Consider the following 21240-nt stretch of genomic DNA (forward strand, 5'->3'; position numbering starts at 1 on the left):
GGCCAATAAGAATTGATATACTGGAACCAATCTGCAATAGGCATATCCTTTGAGCTCGGAATATGATTTTTAATTTTTCTTAATCTGATCGCTCGCTGGATATTTAAAAACAGTTACTGTTCTGTTCAATCTATATTAAAAATGGCGTTTTGGTTAAGTGTAACGATGTCAGAGGTAAACATGTAAGAGGAAATAATGTCAGAGATAAAAATGTCAGAGGTAACATTATCAAAATTAAAAATGTCAGAGGTGAAAATGTCAGAAGTAAAAATGTCAAAAGTATTTTTTTTTTTAACTGTGGCATTTTTACTCCATGATTGCCTCTGATATATTTACCTCTGAAATAGACTTTCCTAACCTATATGAATGTTGAAATAAAAACACGTACCCTGGAAAAGTATTTACTGATAAAAAAACCAACATGAAATATAGGGTCATTCAGGCCCTTAATCTCTCTCTGCAGCATTAACAATAAAAACAAATGCCTGAAATTAACCGTGCTCTATGAAGACATTCTAGTCAAGACATAAATAATTGCATAAATAATGATAAAGCAGTAGCATCACCCTTTCACAAGTTATTAAAGTTGGAAGTGAAGAGTGGGTAAACAGGTTTTAGGAAATGAAAAGGGACTCTTCGACACACCAAATCCCACTATTCTTCAAAAAAGAAAAGGTGTTAAAAAATGCTAAACATACAATTTATCATTGGATATGTGACGCCAAACTTAACCGCGAGGTAGAGACAATGTTGTTGTTGTTTATTTTCTTCAGAAAGTATATAATTATGAAAAATTCAAGATTTACTAGGCTGAACCAAGTCACCTATTTTGGCGGCCTGACACAAAATCAATGTGTGCGACACTGTGTTGGTTTCGTGCATGATGCACGATCACAAATGGCAAAGTATGTTTTACCCAAAACCGTTCCTATAATAAGCCGTCATCAAAATTTTTTATTGAGAAAATTAGTTACACTTCCTAATATTTGCGGCTTCTTTTCAACATTTTTGTTTGGTACATGGTACCTTGTATTAACTTAAAGTTATAGAAATAAAATCTTTGCAACTGACTTGAATAAATGAATTACTGTGGTAGAACTGTTTATATGCATCCAATGTGATAATTCCGGCATTTTCTGCTCACTGCTCTCCATGTTAGGTAGTGGCTTTCAGTGTGCACTCATTGATCTACACAGGCTTTTCTCACCTATGTAATCTTCAAGTGACTGCAACCCATGTCAGCAAAGTCGCCATCAGAGTTTTTTTTTTTTTTTTTTTTTTTTTTTTTTTTAACTAGGTAGCTCATAACAGACGCCGAATGACCCCTGAACCAAGTGGGATATGAGTTACTGCTTTGATAGCAATCTTTTTTTTCTAAACAGTCTTCCAACTACATCATTTTAACAAACAAAATGTACGATAATATTTCCTCCCCAGTTGTAGAGATAGCAGTAATGATGATGGAATAATCGGTGATGAAAACAATGACATTTCGATGACGTTCAAGGACTGAGAGGTACGTGTGTTCGGACGACAATCCCCATCTTTGTTATCTTTGCTTTTTTCTGATTCTTTTATTTCTTTTCTCGCTTTATATAGTATTGCAGGTAATAACATTTGCTCGGATGCATCGCACATTATTTTATTTCGTTTCGTTTTAAAAAATCTAAAAAGGAAAAAGTCTACTCAGGGGCTGAAAAGGCTTTTCAGTGGCTAGCTGTGTACCAAAAGGATATTGTTGTAATACAAAACAGAATATCCGCTTTGTCTATCCTTATTTTATTATCAAGTAACGACAAGAATGGAATGGATGATATCACCCTTCATAGTTTCTAGACACCGTCTAACTGCAGCAAGATACTTCAATGCATCATTCGGGTGGATATTTGGGCAATAAGTATATCTTCCTGTCAATCCCCTGGCTGACTGTCTGCAATGCCTGACGGGCGGGTACTTCACGATCTTCCCGGACCATGGGGAATATCTTTTTGTTGACTCGCCCACTCACCTGTGGGAGAAATCGAAATGAAAACTGAAACTTTTTGCGTGGTACATTTTGCAAAACATCGCTATATGAAGTCGTTACTGACCCAACAGTGTCAAATTTATTATTTGATGCATTCCACTAAATCATAAACCAGTAAAACAAGCGCATAGAATGCGTAACATAACGTGTAATCGAAATAATATCCACTTGAAATTAAGAGAACATTTGTGACCCGCTACAACAAAAAGTCCTAAAGTCGCGCACGCTCGAAGCCGTGAAAATCCAGTTTGAAGTCAGAGCATTAAAATTGGTGAAAACCTACGATTTTCTGATTTTGATATATTATTGGAGTCTAACATGTCTTCTATCATCTGTCGAAATTTTGAAGCGAAGTGGGGAAAGGAAAGATCAACAAATAGCGTTTTTCTGCGCCATGTTTTTTTTTTTTTTTTTTTTTTTTTTTTTTTTAGCGTTTCAACGAAGCAGAAATTTAACTGGTTCGAAAATTTGGATTGAGTGCCACAGATAGGTTCCGCCCCTAACAACGACCAGAGTGATCCCATTGGTCAGTTTGCTGCTTACTGCTAACCGAAGCGTGAATCTCGCACACTGCCCAGTCGACTGGTGCGTGCGGGCTGGGTGCGCTATGCTCAGCCGCTTCTCACATCCTGGTCACTGATTGGTTGTTGAGGAGACCGTCCGTCGACCCTGATGTGCTTGAATGAACTCTTCGAGGGTTGCTAGGGCTTACCTTCTATTGTCCAGAGGTGAAATTTGACTTGCGTGTCCCTTGATCGCGATTGCGTCGAAAGGTCCGACTTTTTGGGCGCTTTTCTCGAATATTTTCCAGACGTCTCGACATGCTCTCTTTTAAACATCGATATCTCCGCAGCCGATTGTTTTTATAAAATATGTTATATATCAATTTAAAGCAGAAAGATTAGGGGATTATATGATGCAATTTTCAAATAATCGACCTCTCCCGACTTTAGGATCATTTTGTTGTAGCGGGTCACATTTATTTAGCATTATAGACAAAAATAGCTGATTAGTCATATCAGTGATTTCGAAGCTTTTTTTTTTTTTTTCTTCATAACGAATTACCTTTAATCCTGTTATATTTAATTATGTTATCCTAACCAAAAAAAAAAAAAAAACAAAAACAAAAACAAAAACAAAAACACGATTACATTATACATTTTTCCTCTATGGCCCAGCAGTTTAGAGTTCAGGTAACGTGATTTTGGCAGTTTGAAAAGGCATACGCTTCGCTGCTTATTTTGCACTGAGTTAAAGTAAATGTGCATTTCTTCTTCAGTCCAGTCTCTATCATGATCTCACCTTTGTCATTATGGTGTAGAGGTCGTCCAGGTGCGCCCAAGCTAGAAGTTCCTCACACAACGCTTGGATGAAGGCAGATCCGTTTACCTTATGCCGCAGTGAAACATAGCCTGAGCCAGTTAGAGAAGTGTGGGAAAGCCAATTATGTAATTGTTGGAAATTATTTGTTTTGAATGTGGGGTTTTATCTAGGGAAAATTACACAATTACAATTCGTGTAATGAGTGCATTTTTTGGCTGTTATTTGTTTCATTGTTACTTTCTTTCATTGATTCTTTCAAGTATTCTTTCTAATGAGATATATGTCGCAAAGTACGTCAGCTCATAACGAAGGTCCACAAAAATGAATTGATTTCAAGGGACATTCCAGATGATCTATGTCATTTCACATCCTGTAGTACATAAATCGATAGTGACATGTGTATTTGTTAAATTTTGTTGAGGTTATAATTCTTGAGAACTTAAAGGGATTGTACAGTACTGGTTGAGGTGGGTATTCATGTTTTGAAAATTCTTAAGTGAGATAATGAGAAACCTCTTATGAAATGTGAAAGAGCATGTACTTTTAAGAAGGATTCAACGTTTATTTGATGAAAATTGGTTTTCAAATAGCTGGGATAGCCAAAAAAGTGATGATTATCCATAAAAGGCGACAAGTCACGGTTTTTATTAGGATCTCTTTGTTTTACCTTGTTTTTGGATATCTCAGCCATTTCAAAAAAAATTTTTATCAAATACATTTTTGATGTTCTTTAGAATTGCATGCTCTTTGACATCTCAAAGAGTGATTTCTGAATATCACACAAAATGTTATAAGCTAAATCCTCACCTCAACCAGAACTGTACACACCCTTTAGCTAAAAAACAAAAAAAAAAAAAAATATATATATATATATATATATATATATATATATCAAAACCTTATAAAAAAAAAAAAAACATTATACCCTGAACAAAAACAGTTATTCGTATGCATAATAATGATGGCAACTCCATTTATTTAATTCATTTTACTTCAAACCAATTACAATTATGGCACAACATTTGAGTATACATAGTTATTCGAAGTCAGGGTGGCTTATTTGTGAAAAAAGAAGAAAATTTAATCAAATAATGTGACTTTTCCAGTACGGACTGGAACTTGTTGGAAAAGAAAAGCATACACTGTAGTAGTGTAATTCCATGTAATTACTTTTGCTGAACAACTTCACCTGTGTGGTATTGATGCATACTCTCATATTTTGTTTTGCCTTGAGTACTCAATGATGCATATTGAGTAAAGTTCCTTTGTCATCATCCTCGTTTATCGTCATTTGTTATGAATCCCCCCCCCCTAAAAGAAAAAAAAAATCGTTCTCATTATCCCAATCACCGAGATATTCTGAAACCGTGCACCAAGTATACATTGAAATCATCAATACAGTGTAGCTGCTCAAAATCATCTAAAAATATCTTTCAACTGTGTCAGAGAGAGAGAGAGAGAGAAAGGAATTCGTTGCTGCTACAGTAATGTGAACACGATTACTGTTAACACAATCTATAGTGACAAGAAGTGAGTGTATAGTCTGCACTATAGCTATGAGCACCCGTTTACCTTCGCAAGTTGCAAAGCAAATGAACATTTCCGCGTATTCCGGGTTTTCATAACCCTTGTCAGGATCAAAGTCGACTTCAAAAAGTTGAGGACTGCCCGATCTCCTGCTCGCTGCGGAAGCATCTTCTTTGACTCCCTCGCCTGATTCATCTTCAGTGTCATCTGCGGATGTGCTCGAAGATTTTGCGTCCGGCTGTCCCGATTTGTCCGTTGCTCCCAGCATCACTTTATCTGACCAAACAAAATAAATGTTATAAAATCAAATAAGTCGTATAAGATGAAATGGAAAAAAAAAATGAAAATATCTTTGTCATTTTTAATCTCTTCATATGAATTATTGACGCACTGTCACTTTTAATGTCGTCATATCATTTCGTCGGTCGCATTACGAACCGGCGAATGTTCGAATTTTGGTCGATTTTTCAAATTTCACTTTTTTTTTTCCATTTTTTGAATGTCCATACCAAACTCTATCTATCCCCAAAATATCAAATCGCAAAATTCACGAAAACACGTATTTTTGGTAATGACGAATTTTCAAAATGTCCAAATGCTGCAATTTGCGACATTACGAACCGGCAAATGTTCGTATTCGCCGGTTCGTAAAATCCCTGTTCAGACGGTAACACACGTGAGGTATATGGGGCGAATCGAGGAGCTTGCGAGGCCGCGAGCGAGGGCTCGTCAACACCATCAGTCCCATGCACTCGGAATTGTGCTGGTATGTAACTACTAGGTGCATTTTGTTGCTCATTTGTTATTTAATCTTCTGTTTAAAATGAAAAGTAATGATAATCGGGGCAGGTTAATGTGTAATCATAAAATATTACATCAGAGAAGTAGAATTGCTCGTATCATGTAATATCATGTAAAAGTAGCTTGCCTGTGTATTTCATTTCCTTTTAGATCCTACACCTAGACACCACAGGGGTCCTTGATTATTCTTGGTCAGAGATAAAGCATTCCTCCTATACAACCCTGATGCTTTTTTTTTTAACTAAAGCATAGTAGAATCTATGAACTGAAAAAAAAAATATCGTGTAGCAAGTGCAAATACCAAGGTAGAACTGTAAATAGGCCCTAAGTAATGAATTATTATCATTGTTTTCAATAAAGATGCATATGTTGTCGCATTTAAAAAAAAAAATAAAAATCCGAGGCCCTAAGTAAGAATGAGATTGCATGATGAGACTGTTTAGCGTTTATAGTGTTAAGTGTTATAGTTACATAGCTTCCTTAAGCATGCAAGAAAAGCTACTCTGGCCTTTACTGTCTAACTATAAATCCATAAAATCATAAACAGTAAATTTATAGGCTCTAGATCGAGGATATTTTCACCGGTACGGTACTGGTACCTATTTTGATTACCGGTACAGATATCGATGAACTTTCAGAAAAATTAAACGAAGTTGATTTAATACCGGTACCGGTACTCACAGTTTTTTTAACACTCATGTACAAGTATGAGCCTATATCCAGGGATTTTTATTCTATGTACGTTATCCTATTTGTGCCCTGATAACACAGACATGATTTTCCTTATTTATATCTTGGGGATAATTCTAGGAGCAGCAGGCCACACTACAAGCAGGAGCCGGTCCCCACAAACAAAGGCAGCACCGCTATCATTACAACTGTAGCAGCTAGCATCCAAGGAACATCAGCAGCACCTCTCGGCGCAGCAGCAGCATTAGCAGAGCCTGTAAAGTGCAACTGTAGCAGCTGAACTTCTCCATACAATTGTAGTCGGGAAGCCTCTACATACTGCAGTAGCTAGGCCTACCGACAGTACTATTGCAACAGAGCGTCTACGTATGCCACCGTAAAACTCTACATTTGTAGCAGCATGATCCTAACTTACAACTGTAGCAGCTGAGCCTTTCAGACTGTAGCAGCAGACCCTCTACGTACAACCGCAGAGAGTAGTGGTGATGAGGATGTTTTTCCTTCTGCCTATATAATGGTAAGTTTGATTCGTAACAAGTGATTATGGTACCGGTACTTGTGGACCATAAAGTGTACCGGCAACCAGGTACACGTGTATTCACAAACATTTCTCTGTTTACATAATATGTAAGTGAATGGAATAGGCCATTTATTAGTTTCAGTGGAACAGATGATTGGACAATACCATGTCATTTGACAGAAATCACTGTTTTGATATCTGGAATGTAATGTAGGGTTGGACCTACTACTAATCGACCGCCTAATGTTTATTTGCTTGATAAGAATATTTAACACTGAAATTCACGTAAAAAACTTGACCTACGTGATTGAGGAAATCCAGCTCTATCAAATGCCTTTGTTCCCTTTTCGATTCGAAGTTTCAGTGCAAAAATATCGCCGACAAACTTGCGTGGCCTCGTTTCAGCTCCCCGAGGTAAATCGCGTTTTTAGGATCGACCGCTGATTTTGCATTGACAATGCACGTAAACCGAGTTGTATTGAACACCGTGTTGTACGAAGCTTTTTAGAAGCCTTTTAGAAACTTCCATAGGCATTACATTGTGCTGTCGTTACGATTCGGTGAAAATATTCATTCGAAATTTTGTCCTTGATTAAAACCATTAATGAACAGTGAATTATCGCGTTTTCCTACACCATCCTAATCTACATTCAAAGCCAATCCATTTTTATGTGCTTTGCGCGCAGAAAAGTGCGTACTAAGTGTTCAGTGCGCGAATTATATGCGGTCGGTTTCAATAAGGGTGGTCGATATGTAGTAGGGCTACTATACCTTTACTGTAATGTTGATCTTTGCAACTGATTGACAAATTGCCCCACATCGACGTAAATAAGCACTGAATTGATCAGTGTTTTAGTAGTAGCCATGATAAAAAATCATGGGCGTACATACTCGAGTAGGATTCGAACCTACGACCTCCTGATCACCGGACAGGCGTCATCTCCACTAGACCACCGAGCTATCGCCCGACAGCAAGTGTTGGTTCTAATCCTTTCATGCAGCGGGTATTGCTTTGTTATTCAAATTCATGAAATTCTTCCGTCGAGATGTTTTCATTGCAACTGATTGACAAATTGCCCCACATCGACGTAAACAAGCACTGAATTGATCAGTGTTTTAGTAGTAGCCATGATAAAAAATCATGGGCGTACATACTCGAGCAGGATTCGAACCTACGACCTCCTGATCACCGGACAGGCGTCATCTCCACTAGACCACCGAGCTATCGCCCGACAGCAAGTGTTGGTTCTAATCCTTATAGCATGCAGCGGGTACTGCTTTGTTATTCAAATTCATGAAATTCTTCCGTCGAGATGTTTTCATTGCAACTGATTGACAAATTTATTTACGTCGATGTGGGGCATTTTGTCAATCAGTTGCAATGAAAACATCTCGACGGAAGAATTTCATGAATTTGAATAACAAAGCAGTACCCGCTGCATGCTATAAGGATTAGAACCAACACTTGCTGTCGGGCGATAGCTCGGTGGTCTAGTGGAGATGACGCCTGTCCGGTGATCAGGAGGTCGTAGGTTCGAATCTTGCTCGAGTATGTACGCCCATGATTTTTTATCATGGCTACTACTAAAACACTGATCAATTCAGTGCTTATTTACGTCGATGTGGGGCAATTTGTCAATCAGTTGCAATGAAAACATCTCGACGGAAGAATTTCATGAATTTGAAATGTTGATCTTATCTAACTCTACTGTCAAGTATCTTATGTAGATATTAACCTGGTGAGGACAGGCTGATGTTGATATCACAAGCTCTTCCCTTGACACCTGCTTGAGCATACTTGGGCAAGTTTCTAATGGCCTTACTGTAATTATTTCATACATGTATATCAATGTTGACTGCTACTCAATCAATGTAGTAAAAGAGAAAAAAAAAAAACAAGCACTTCTGTGTATAAGATTGTTAGGTCTTTATGTGAAAGACATCACATTTCTAATCAAAGAATGTGTAGCAGTTATCATTACCGGTATTTACCTTTGCCAACCCCAAGATGTAAGAGCTCGACCGATAGCACCTGAATTACTATGCTCTTCAGAGAGCAGCAGACTTTGATGACAAATTGCATTTCAAATAGGTATGCTGGCTGTAGCTATTTTCATTTTGTCTCACAAAATGCGTAGTTGATTGCCTGTAAAGAATTTCCTTATGTTATTTGTTTTTTTTTCTTCTGAAATTGTGCTTTAGCTCTAAGAAATACAGCTTCTTCACATTTTTCAAACTTGCAGGTACTTGTAATGTTTTATCACATAGTGTATGAAAAAAACTGTCAAATTTCTCACTGAAATTGTCCATACAATTTTTTTTTTGTGTGTGTGTTTTTGAACCACCGTAGGCATAGATGTTCTTGTCAAGTGGAAGAGGGATGGTTCTATGACTCCTGTCAGCTCAAGTGGCCTCTATCATGCTCAACGGACCAAACCGAAGCAAGGTTCCTGCGTACGTATGAGAAGTGAAAATGGCTGGTGGAAAGGGAGGGTGCTTCAAGTCTTCAACATGCCCAGCATGGATGGACGTCGGATGTCAGATGACGAGGGCATTCCTCTTTCTGCCTGAGGTAATTTGAACACATAGTTACTGATTTGTTCTACATCAATAAGTTTATCGAGATATATTATGTCTTTTTCATTTTAAAATATGTAGAGATTTTATGCATAGTATCATGTAGGTACCATGTACTTTCATTGCATTACCGTTTCAATATAAATGTTCAATTCTGTGTAATGAATAAAACGAATGTTGTAATTATATTGCAGTTTGTAATGACTGCAGGATGCTGAAGACTGTTAGCTTTCCACTTCCTTTCTTTAAAAGTCTGATATTGATTATTACTTACAATGTATTATGTCAACGTCTCTTCTCAGTCCCAAAACAAAATCAATTACTGATAATTTGCTTTATGTGCATGTAATACACTGTAGATTCTAGTGTCCATGATAGATGTTTGCAAGTACATGTATATCTAGTATAAAATCTTGTTGATTCTACCCTCAGGATGGTCACATAATTTATTCATTGTTGCACTGCTTAAAACTTCCCCAGCAGTACCATTACTTGCGACAGCAGTAGCAGAGCCTCAACGTCGATTTGTAACAGCTGAATCCCCAGAAACATCAGCAGCAGCACCGCTTGAAGCAGCAGCAGCAGCAGCAGCGGAGCCTGTACACACAGCCCTAGCAGCTGAGCCTCCACTTACAACTGTAGCAACTGAGCCTTTACTTACCACTGTAGCAGCAGAGCCTCTACTTGCAACTTTAGCATCTGCACTTCCAGGAACATCAGCAACACTGCTAGAAGCAGCAGCAGCAACAGAAGCAGAGCCTCTACAAACAACTGTGGTGTCCGCATTCTAAGAAACAGCGCAGCAATGTTACCTTTGAAACCGAAGGTAATTCAACTGGAGTTGAGAAGATCAGGGCATTGTATAACTGCTGTTTGTATTTCTTGTATTATCTGTCTGTGTGATGTAAATTCCTAAAAAAAAACAATTATGAGCCAAATTTTAATTTTCCAATAACAAATGTAAAATAATCGAAACATGTGATAAATACTTTGATTATCTTTTTTTTTTCTTTTATCCTTCACTCTTGTAAAAAAAAAAAAAAAAAGTTTGTGGCAGGCAACCTGTAAAACTTAAAGAAAATAGTTTGTCTTCTGCAAACAATAGTTAAAAAAAAAAACACACAGTAAATGAAGTAACCAGACTTGGCAGTTTCATCAAATTATGTATTTGTTTTCCTTGCATTAGGTGTACCTGATTTCAATTTGAAAGCGCACTAAGTCCTCCACTCCTTTAATTTTCTTATTTCAGATTACAAAGAATACTGAACCTTGCTGGATGATGGAAAACTGTTAAATCTCGAGAAAAGCAATGTCCCTGTCAGACATTGAAGAACCGATTTTGATGGTAACCGGACACAGGAAAGCAATAGAAAAATGTTTGTGAAGTGTAATGGAAGTACAGCATATTCATATGCCGTATGTATTTTACACTGCCCTCTATCTAGTCTTGTGGGTATACATCTGGTTGTATTTACATTATTATATCTAGTGCACTAACTGTTGACCAACTTTCCTAAAATAAAGATCATCTAGGCAAACTACATGTTTCTTGTAAGGAAAAGAAAGGGAATTATTGGTGAATTTCTTGCTCATAATGCCTTGTACAAATATAGACTTGATGCATGATCAAGTTTGTAATACTTTCTGGTAATTGTTTTATCTTCAGTGTTCCATATTTTCTACATGCTTTCAATAATTTCAACACAGTTTCACATAAATTGACCAATTTTGATCACTTCGGGAGGACCTTATTCAAATATAAAAGAAACAATAGAAATAAAGTGTAGTGTTCCAGTATGTATTCCATTTATTGTCTCTTCATTGCAAATTTGGAAACTACTGCCATTCAGGCTTTTGAGGGAGTGGAAGATAGATATCAGTGCAAAGCCAGAAGATTTTCACATGGAAGAATCTATAGGTACTGATATCAGTTCTATTCCTGATAGATCTTCAGTTGTCATGAAAAAAATCATGGAATCTAAAACAGAATTGTCAAAGAAAAGCTGAACAGTGGGGAAGCCTACAAAAAGTCAGAAATATTTGTAGATGGTAGAACACATTTTAACCATCAAAGATGTGATTCAACACGTAACCATAATTCTTTCGGCTATGATTGCCTCAGTGAAAATGACAGAATGTCTATCACACAATATTATCATGCCTTGAAAATTCTGGTCCCAGAAAGAGAATGGGTAGCCAGACATGTTATTAACACTTTGTCATGTTGTCCCCCATCCTAAGGACAGCAAAAAGAGACAAATGACGTACACTACTCTTCTCCCATCAGTCCAGTAGTTGGCAGACTGTTAAAGTTTGTAGACTCATGTTTATAAACATATTGGGTATCACTTTCATTAATTCAACCCTGGGCAAAATTACCTTGTGAAGTGTGAGGAGAATGGTACACTTGATCATGTTATTGCACTATTTGTGACTAACACGCGTACTACTATAATACATTTGTGAAGTCGAAGAAATGCAGAACTTCTCACCAATTTACAGGTCAGATTGCCTCGTGAAGTGTTGGGAGAATTTTGTATTTTGTACATGTTATTGCACCACTTTTATAGTGGTCAGAACACAATTCTGAAATGCAACAAAGGCCTAACTTCTCATCAATTTCCAAGTGAGATTACATTGTGAAGTATCATGGAGAATGTCACATTTATTTTGTATTAATTGTAATATAATGTATTGTAATAACAGTGTACAATGTAATTATTGTGAGCTGTCGAAAATGAAAAAAAAAAGAAATCACTAATTTACAGGTTATATCTGGAAGTTTGAGGAGAATGCTTTTTTTTTTGTTGTTGTTGTAGTTACTGTATGTAATTATGAACACACATGTGGTATGGTGCATTTTGAATTAATAAACTGCAGAATTTTTCACGAACTTGGGGACTGGTGAATAGAAAACAAACAAAAGAAAAGAACAAGAGAATAGAAAAAAAGAGGAGTTAGAGAGACACAGATACACGTGTAATTGGGAGAATGAGGTGATTATGACTGCTTTGTAAGAGGGTATGTGTGTGTGTGTTCGAGTGTGTGTACTGGTATGTGCGTGTATAGTGTGTGTTTGTGTATGTTTGTGTTTACATGAGTGTAATTATATTCTCTCAATACTGATAATGAATTTACACTTTTTTACAGACAGTGACTACCAGGCACACTTTTAGTACTCATCTAGTAATCAATAAAAACCCATTGCACAGTTTGATAACATTACTGGCATCAACAATTAATGTGTAAAGAAAGTAGGTTGTGTGTGTGGGTTCAAGTGTGTTTACTGGTTTTGGTATGTGCGTGTATAGTGTGTGTTTGTGTATGTTTGTGTTTGTATGGGTGTAATTATATTCTCTCAATACTGATACTGGCAATGAATTTAACACTTTATTTATAGATAGTGACAGGGCTGCCAACATTTGAAACTAGTTGAGAGTGAGACCCCCATAGGCCAATGCTATGATTTAGGAGGCAAAATGAGTGAGATCAATAGAAATGCATGCAAATGAAATAAAGTTTTAGAGTGAGAAAGGACCAAAATGAGTGAGTCTCACTCTCAGTGACGGTGAGAGTTGGCAGCCCTGTAGTGACTACCAGGCACACTTTAGAACGGTACTCATCCAATCAAAAACCCATTGCACAGTGTGATAACATTACTCGCATCAACAATTAATGTGTAAAAGTACAGGTAGGTTGTATAGTTTGAGAAAATAACTGTGGTGTTTGTTACACTTTCCTAATATCCATGATTATGATACAACTAACATGAATGAACATGAATGAACATGAATGAATCACAATCCCACTACCTAGAGCGGCGAATGTATACATTACACTGTGCGCGTACCACCTAAGCGTGCGGAATGTGTTATGATACGCGCCATTTTATGTTACATTCGCCGGTTCGTGATGCGCACTCGCTGAAGTCCACACGTATTGAGCATGGGCTTTACGAACCGGCAAATGTATACATTTGCCGGTTCGTAATGCCCGCTCTTTAGTACACGATCTACGTAAAACGCTGAAATGGGGGGTTTTACGAACCGGCAAACGTACTTTGCATCACTCCACCACAGAGCCCCAGGTGCGGCTACAAAGTAATATTTAGTATCAAACAAAGCAGAAAATTCCGCTTTCATCACTCTCTTAATATTATCATCAATGTGTGGTTATAAGACACGTTTTTACACGTTTAAAGAAGTCCCGATTATTTAAACGCGATTATCTCGTAATCGTGTTTTCGCGCAAATTCGAACATTCGCCGGTTCGTAATGCGACCGACGATTTATCGTCGCCATGGGCAATGACAAAAGATGCAGCAGGGCAAAATGCTTATCAGTAGAATGTGTGATAATACTCATATTTGTTATTCTCTTGACAGCCTGGTGTACAGATATATAAAACAGATCAGGTTGTATTTTAATTGAATACAACCATCGTGGAGATATAGGCCCTATGTTGAGATGATACATTGCGTTTAAAAATTTCCTGCTAATTAGACGGACAACTTTGATACAGTTAACCATTCTATTCATCTTAATGGGTAGGCCTACTTTTTTTCAACCAAGCCAAAAAAAAAAAAAAAAAAAAAAAATCAGTGAGAGGGGTTATGTTTACTGGTGGCTATACTAACATTCTATAAGCTGAAAAATCTAACATGTCACCATAACGTGTGATATCTTGTGAATCAACTATCCGTTCCCTTTAAACAATGATTTGAGACGAAATTAAAAGAAATAATAATAATAATCTGACTCTGAGCACTTACTACCTCTACAAGCCTGGAAGATAAATATTTTGGGTTTTCCCCTTAAATTAGGACAGTTTCGCCCGGAAAACTTTTCCTTGATTGTTTCCACACTGATGACTTTTCCATCCTTCCCCAAAATTCCTTTGCTGTTTCCGTGACTCATGAACACGAGAACGACCGAAGTGTCAGATCTCCGAATATTGTCCTTTAGCGAGGTAAGATCGCCTTTGATCTCCTATGACATGAAGAAAAAATGCATCGAAAAAGCAGTCAATTCAGTGTTAGTTGTTAACCAAGTTTAGTAAGATGTACGTTGTCGTGACATTTTACTGGTTTACAGTACATTACAGTTCGGTAATATGTAATCATGCAATGTGTTGCACCTCTCGTTGTAAGATGCCTGTATAATGCATATGATTAAATGATTATACTGCTCGAGTGAGTCGCTGTCTCAAATTTTTGTTTTTTGATATCATATTCTGAAAACGGTTAAAATAGAATAAAAACAGAACATAAGTTCAGTAGCAATTACCTCAGAAAACTCAAATTCTCGTTTAGTTTGCTGATATGGCATGCGTACATGTGATTTAAGACTAGGTTGCTGCACTGGTTACTAACATCACAGCTAATGCCAGTGATCTTATCAGAAAAGAAGGATGCAAACTGGTTGCTCACATCTACAGGCGAATCCCGAGCTGGTAAAACAGCGTTCTTGCAGTTAAGGAGAGAACTGGTGATTCGAAAAGCAGACTTAAGAGTACAGCTTCAGAGCTTATCTTTAAAATATTCAGATTTAGCAGTAAGGAAAGCCTTCTTGACCAAGTACTTCAGGGGATTTCACTTTCTCCTTTCTCCTTTCCGTTCTACGAAGTAGAGGATATTATTATTATCATCACTAAACCGGGTGACGTCTGTGTTTAAATATCCGCACTTTGTCTGACGCATGATGATCAAGCGCAATCCTCACAGCTGAGCTTAAGATGGGTCGACTAGTTTATCAACATTTATACAGTCATTACAAGAAGCGCCTTTATCAAGGAATGTACTAAGATCCTTTGAAAAAAACAAACACATGGTTTATGTCCTTGTACTCTCTGAAAGTGAAAGTTTGACAAAATACCTGTGGCTTTGGTATATTCATATGAAGGCAAATGAAAAAGTGATAAATATTATAGTTTCATAGTTTCTATCTATGAGAATTGAGTGATCACAATCACTGAGAATCCGATGGTTATCTGCTTAAAATGAGTATTCTCAAGCTTTATCAGATATTGTTCAAGAACTTACATCTGCAGTACGGTCCTGTTGTGTTATGACGTGGTAACCGATTTCTTCGAACACGTGTTTTACATTTTTTACGTCAACCTCTGATCCCGTCCTCTCTTTTTTGGTTGTCGATTTTGTTGTTGTTAAGAATAAAGGCTGTACCCTTGACCAATTTATTCATTCTGTAATTCTGGAAGAAAACGTTTCATTTAACTTCGTTAATCCGTCGAACACTGCAAGCACAGTCAAATTAGATCTGATATAAACTACAATGACGATAACGGTGTCAACATAAAGACTTTTATCTGCTCGGCCCTAATCTGGCAAAAGGGTGTATCTGCAAAATTTCCATTTTTTTTTCATCTTTAGGGTTTTTGAGGTCAAAATTTTCATCTGGCCAACTCTCATTGGTGCTCGGGCTTTAGTTTTCGAGATACCAGAGGTTACCAAAATCAATTTTCATCATTTTACTGGTATTTAATCTGGCAAAAGGGTGTATCTGCACATACATCCTTAAAAAAATGGTGTTAATCTGGCAAAAGGATTTATCTGCCACATACATTCTTTAGCCAGATTAAATGATGGGGAAAATGTGTTAATCTAATCAGGCAAAAGGGTCAATCTGCACATACACCCTATCATTTACCATAGAAGGTATTTAATTTGACTGTCATACATGCATTAGTACACAAATGTCTGTCCACCAGTCCTGTTACATATACGCTCACTATTTTTATGTTTTCATGCCTCCGCCACGAAATGGTGCCGGAGGCATTATGTTTTCGGGTTGTCCGTCCGTCCGTCCGTCCGTCCGTCCTTCCGTCCGTCCGTCGGAAAGGAATTTTGTGGACAGCGTAACTAAAAAACCTTTGAAGGTATCCTAATGAAACTTGGCTTGTATATGTATTAGGGGGTCAAGTTGTGCTTGTCAACTTTTGGGTGCTCATGCTCAAGGTCAAAGGTCAAAATGGTCAAGGTCAAATACGTAAAATTTCACTATTTCCACCATATCTATGCAATGCCTTAGGATATTTTCTTAAAACTTAATGTATACATGTATTACACAATTAAGATTCTCTGGTGAAAGTTTGGGGTCATGAGGTCAAAGGTCAAAAGGTCAAGAAACAATATCAAAACTTCACTTTTTGCTCCCTAACTTGGAAATTATTGTTCAAGGTATCTTCATGGAACATAGTATATATACATGAACTGACTGGCAGTGATTACCTAGAGAATTTAGGGTTCATGAGGTCAAAGGTCAGGGGTCAAAGGTCCAGGGCAACACTTCAACATTTTACTATTTCCATCATATTTATGCAATGCCAGCAGGATTATTATTATTATTTTTTTTTTTTACACTTGGTGTATGCATGTATAACCTAATAGAGATTCTCTGGAAACTTTTTTTTTTTTTTGCCTCAAAAGTCAAAAGGTTAAAGATCAAGGGAAAGTGCTGAACTATCTTTTTCCTCCATATCTCAGAAGTGGCTCAAGTTATCTTGAAACTTTCTACATATTTATGCATGTTCTGCTTGACAGTGATTATCCTATGAATTTTAGAGTCAAAGGCCAGATGAAAATGGTAACAATGTACTTTTCAATACAGAAATGGCACTTTTTCTCCATACCTTGAAAATTACTCACTGCATAAACTTATGAATGGGCAAAGTCATGTTAAAGTCCTTAAATCCCCAAATACATGCTCTCCTATTCATCCAATTAAACCTAGGTCAAGGAAGGTGAACATTCAACACATTTGTGACAAACTTGTCATTTTAACATTTTGCCAATTTTGTGAAAATATAATCACACATTTTCCACATGTACTATAGACCTATTAGGAAAATCATACATTATGGCGGAGGCATACCAGTCGCCTTAGCGACATTTCTAGTTGAAAATAGTTTTATACGGTGATAGAGTGTTTGGAGGGTTATGCACATTAGAAACATAAGATTACCTAATGTCTTTGAAATGGACCCCATTTCTGTGAAAATGCCCAAATGTCCCCTTTGCAGACACTGTTATAATGGGCCTAACATACATTAATCGTAGATTCTGATATACTATATGTGTAATGAGATTTAGAGTGTCAATATAACTGACGTTGTGCATTAGAAGGCTTCGATTTAAAAAAAAAAAATGAAAATGTTACATCGCTTGAAAAGAAATACATATTCGGGAAAACCTAAAGATATGGCCGAGAAAGGCCATAGGATTAAAGGGAAAATAAACCCAAGCTACGCTTTCTCATATCCAAGTAAACCCAAAATGTTGCACATTTCCGCAGGAGAATGTCATGAATGATTTTTTACTAAAGTTTACTTAAGGTAGAAAATCAAAGGTGAGAGATTGAGCCTGGAGCCATGAGCGAGTGATTTCACATTCACATATATGTATGGAACCATTGTTCCGTTGTGAGGATAATGTAGATGAGAATACGATAACTGCATCAAAATAGTTTATAATGCTTCATGCAGATATTTGATACGTCAATAATTTCAACATTTTCACCAAACTTCTTATTCGAATGAATTGATATGTTTGCACATTTTGTGAACGTCCATGGATACATGTAGCTTCCAGCCTTTTCAAGGTGCAACTTTGCAATGAAGTGTAGTGTTTCATAGATATTAGTGTCAAAATGAGAACTGAAATTTTCCAGGAGACTTCCATTTTAATCATCTTGAAAATGTTACATCACTCACAAAGAAATGAAATAAACTTTTCAATTGTACATGTATGTAGTATGAAATCAAGAGGACATTGACATCTTGTGTGCATTTCATGTAAAATTTGAACTGTAAATAAAAATTGTAATGTCGATAACAATTCAATTCAATTCAAATTTAATTCAAAATTTGAATTTAAATGATAGCCCTATAAGCATATCGGAAGATGTGACTCATGTTTACAAACAGGTGTGATGTTGTAAATTTTAATTGGTTGTTGAATGAAGTTTCATTGGTTTTAATATTGTGCCTGTAGGTTCAAGCAAATTGTCAGAGCATTGTTAAATATTGAATTTTCTTCTGCTTGGAAGAAGGAGGGGACTAAAGTGGTATACAGATCCAGAATAATGCCAACCTGCTGGTGTGCAAGCGGGGACAAATTTCCCTTCATGTTTGGACTTTTAGTCAAGTATTAGTTTCACAAACGTGTGTTTACTCATGAGTGGTGTACGATTTTGGAGGAAAATCTTAAAAACATGTTTACATTTCTGCAGTCACTGTTAGTTATCATAGGCAAAAATATACAGTATTAGTTGCAGAATCTGATATACATGCAGGGGGTGGTGGGGGGGGGGGCGAGTTAGCATGTTGCAGCAACATGCTAAAGTTGTGTGCAACATGCTGACATTTTTGTACAATATGCTAACATTTTGTGGAACATGCTTCTGAGAAAACACACAACAATTTACATACAAACTCTATTATCCACATAGCAAAAATTAGTAATTGCAATGTTCATGATTTTTTTCCTTCCATCACAACCCTTTGTGGTCAAATGTTCAAAATATACTTGTATAAGTCTCATAAAGCATTACATTTAGCAACTACAACCCCAGAGCTTTTAGGGGCCTGTGAGCATGCATGCAGGTAGGCATTCATGCTATTTTATGTGTGTGTGTTTAATATGAAATCAATGGGATAATTACATTGTTGTTCATTATATGTTTTCATGATTGCATTTCATCGCAAACGTCAAAAAAAAAAAATATATATATATATGTACCATTCCGGACCCGTATATAGCATCATTTAATTGTATTATAATTGAGAAAAAAAAATTGTTTGAAATTAAAATTCATTACTCAAGCTCACTTGAATTTAATCTTTGTAGTTAATTACTATAAACAGCTGAGTCCTAAACCTGTTGTATTTTTGACAGTTTTACGGTTATAGTGAAAGTGAGTGTGATTACAGCTGCTGTATGATTACAGAGCATGATTTGTGCCTCCTTGAATAATAGTCCCCAGAGAGTGGAAAAAAAATCAATATAAGTGATGGTCTGTTGGGAGCATGCTAAAATGTCATCTTTCCTGTTTATATCTCTGACCTGTCTTTGGCCATCACTACTCTCCCCCCCCCCCCCAATATATATATATATATATATATATATATATATATATATATATATACATATATATATATATATATATATACATATATATATATATATATATACATATATATATATGATCAAGAAGCGAGGACGTTTAGAATCATTAAAAATGTAAGAAAGACACAGTTTGAGGGTAATACCCCAATTTTGAGTGGAATCTGTCCCTTTTTGTATTCATTTTCCTATCATTTTCTTGCATTTGCGTTAACTTTATACAAACTCAAGATCAAATATATTTACTGAACACCGTACAATAGGCTACAGAAACACAGTTACAAGTATACGTCACTCTTTACACACACACACACACACATATATATATATGTATATATATATATATATATAAGAACGTTGCCTACAGGGCAGAAAATGGAAACAAAAAATCATGTTTGTGGAATATATTTGAATGAATGATATTTTTCAAAGCTTTCGGTCTGAGACCTTCAGTGATTCAATTTGGCTAATAAGGTGAATACAAACATTAATTGGAAAGCAAACACAACACGTTAGATGTAAAACAAAGATAAAAATACATGAACTCAACATTTAATAACATAATTATCTTAGGAGCCACATTGGTGTTGATGTGTGTGATTTATTAAAAAAGTGTATCTCTACCCCAAAAAAAAATTTGGTATGTGAAAGAGACATTTCAGTAGTCCATTGCTACAACATTCAAAGAAATGTTACTCATGATTTGAGATGATAATCCCATTTTCCCCAAAATTCGTCCAAAATTTGCATATTCAAACTTTGAATAAATAAAAAAATAAACGTCAGATTTTTTTTTTACATTCCTATTCTACATGACTTGTTTTACGACTGTGCCAATTTTCAAGTCAATCGGTCAATTGGTTGCTGAGATCTGAGAGGGAGGCCAAAATGCCCCCCCCCCCCATGGACTCGAGTGATCAAAACAACCCAATGGGATTAGGGTTAAGCGACAGCCGCTAGAACCACCTAGATTAGGACCAGGTTCCTGATAAAGTGTTAGGTCTTTCTAAGTTAACAAACGTATGCACAATCATGTTCGCATTCACACACACGGATTCATATATGTGCAAAAAAGCAAACAATATGGCTCACGCGTATAATTTAATTGGCTCCTAAAATAATTATAAAATGTTGAATACATGTATTTTTATCTTTTGTTTTATATTGGACATGTAGGTCTATGTTTATATTATATTGTAGATACATGTAGATATAGATATATGTACATATATAGATAGATAATGTCGACCAGAGACATTTCCATAATACATTCCCCATCGTTGCCTCATCATTTCTAGCGAAATAAATTAAAATCCATAATAGATACACTGAAAGATAAACAAGACTTTAGTATCGATTACAAATTATGGACCAAGAATAAATTGATAGGCTATGCAGAAAATACACCCTACAGTTATGTAACTGCCACAAACCTACACAATTTCCAGCTGGCATCCCCCCCCCCCCCACCCCCATGTGGAAAAATATGTGTATGTGCAGATCGACCCTGTAATTGCACCAGAATTCCACCAGAGCCATGCGCCTTCCATCCCTCATTAAATTTGGCCAAAGGGTGTATGTGCAGATAGACCCTTCTGCCAGATTAAATTAACACATTTTTTTTCTCATTTAATCTGG

At 36.5% G+C, this 21240-nt stretch overlaps 1 protein-coding gene and 1 long non-coding RNA gene across 3 annotated transcripts; one reads left to right on the forward strand and one right to left on the reverse strand.

The window, feature by feature from the left end:
* Positions 1–1298: 1298 nt before the first annotated feature.
* On the reverse strand, positions 1299–5287 carry LOC140230187 (caspase-1-like). The gene is made up of 3 exons (XM_072310370.1): positions 4922–5287; positions 3329–3438; positions 1299–2008 (listed from the first exon to the last, which is right to left on the reverse strand). Exons 1-3 carry the CDS (start codon positions 5142–5144, stop codon positions 1871–1873), a joined length of 471 nt encoding a protein of 156 aa, XP_072166471.1. The 5' UTR covers positions 5145–5287; the 3' UTR covers positions 1299–1870.
* Positions 5288–6764: 1477 nt separating this feature from the next.
* LOC140230188 (uncharacterized) lies at positions 6765–10060 on the forward strand. 2 transcript variants are annotated; one of them, XR_011901364.1, is made up of 3 exons: positions 6765–6884; positions 9238–9459; positions 9945–10060. It is a non-coding gene; the product is annotated as an uncharacterized lncRNA (long non-coding RNA). The 2 variants fall into 2 exon arrangements; XR_011901365.1 differs by lacking the exon at positions 6765–6884 and adding an exon at positions 8617–8689.
* The last annotated feature ends 11180 nt before the right edge of the window (positions 10061–21240 follow it).

This window comes from Diadema setosum, chromosome 6 (genome assembly GCF_964275005.1).
Source record: "Diadema setosum chromosome 6, eeDiaSeto1, whole genome shotgun sequence".
Taxonomy (NCBI): Eukaryota; Metazoa; Echinodermata; class Echinoidea; order Diadematoida; family Diadematidae; genus Diadema; species Diadema setosum.

Bases quoted from the DNA above. Each gene is read 5' to 3' on its own strand.
- LOC140230187 (XM_072310370.1), bottom strand. From the start codon at position 5,144: ATGCTGGGAGCAACGGACAAATCGGGACAGCCGGACGCAAAATCTTCG. The intron at 3,439-4,921 runs GTAAACGGGTGC...TAACTGGCTCAG, and splicing joins TTGCTTTGCAACTTGCGAAG to GCTATGTTTCACTGCGGCAT. The intron at 2,009-3,328 runs GTGAGATCATGA...TTTCTCCCACAG, and splicing joins TCTACACCATAATGACAAAG to GTGAGTGGGCGAGTCAACAA.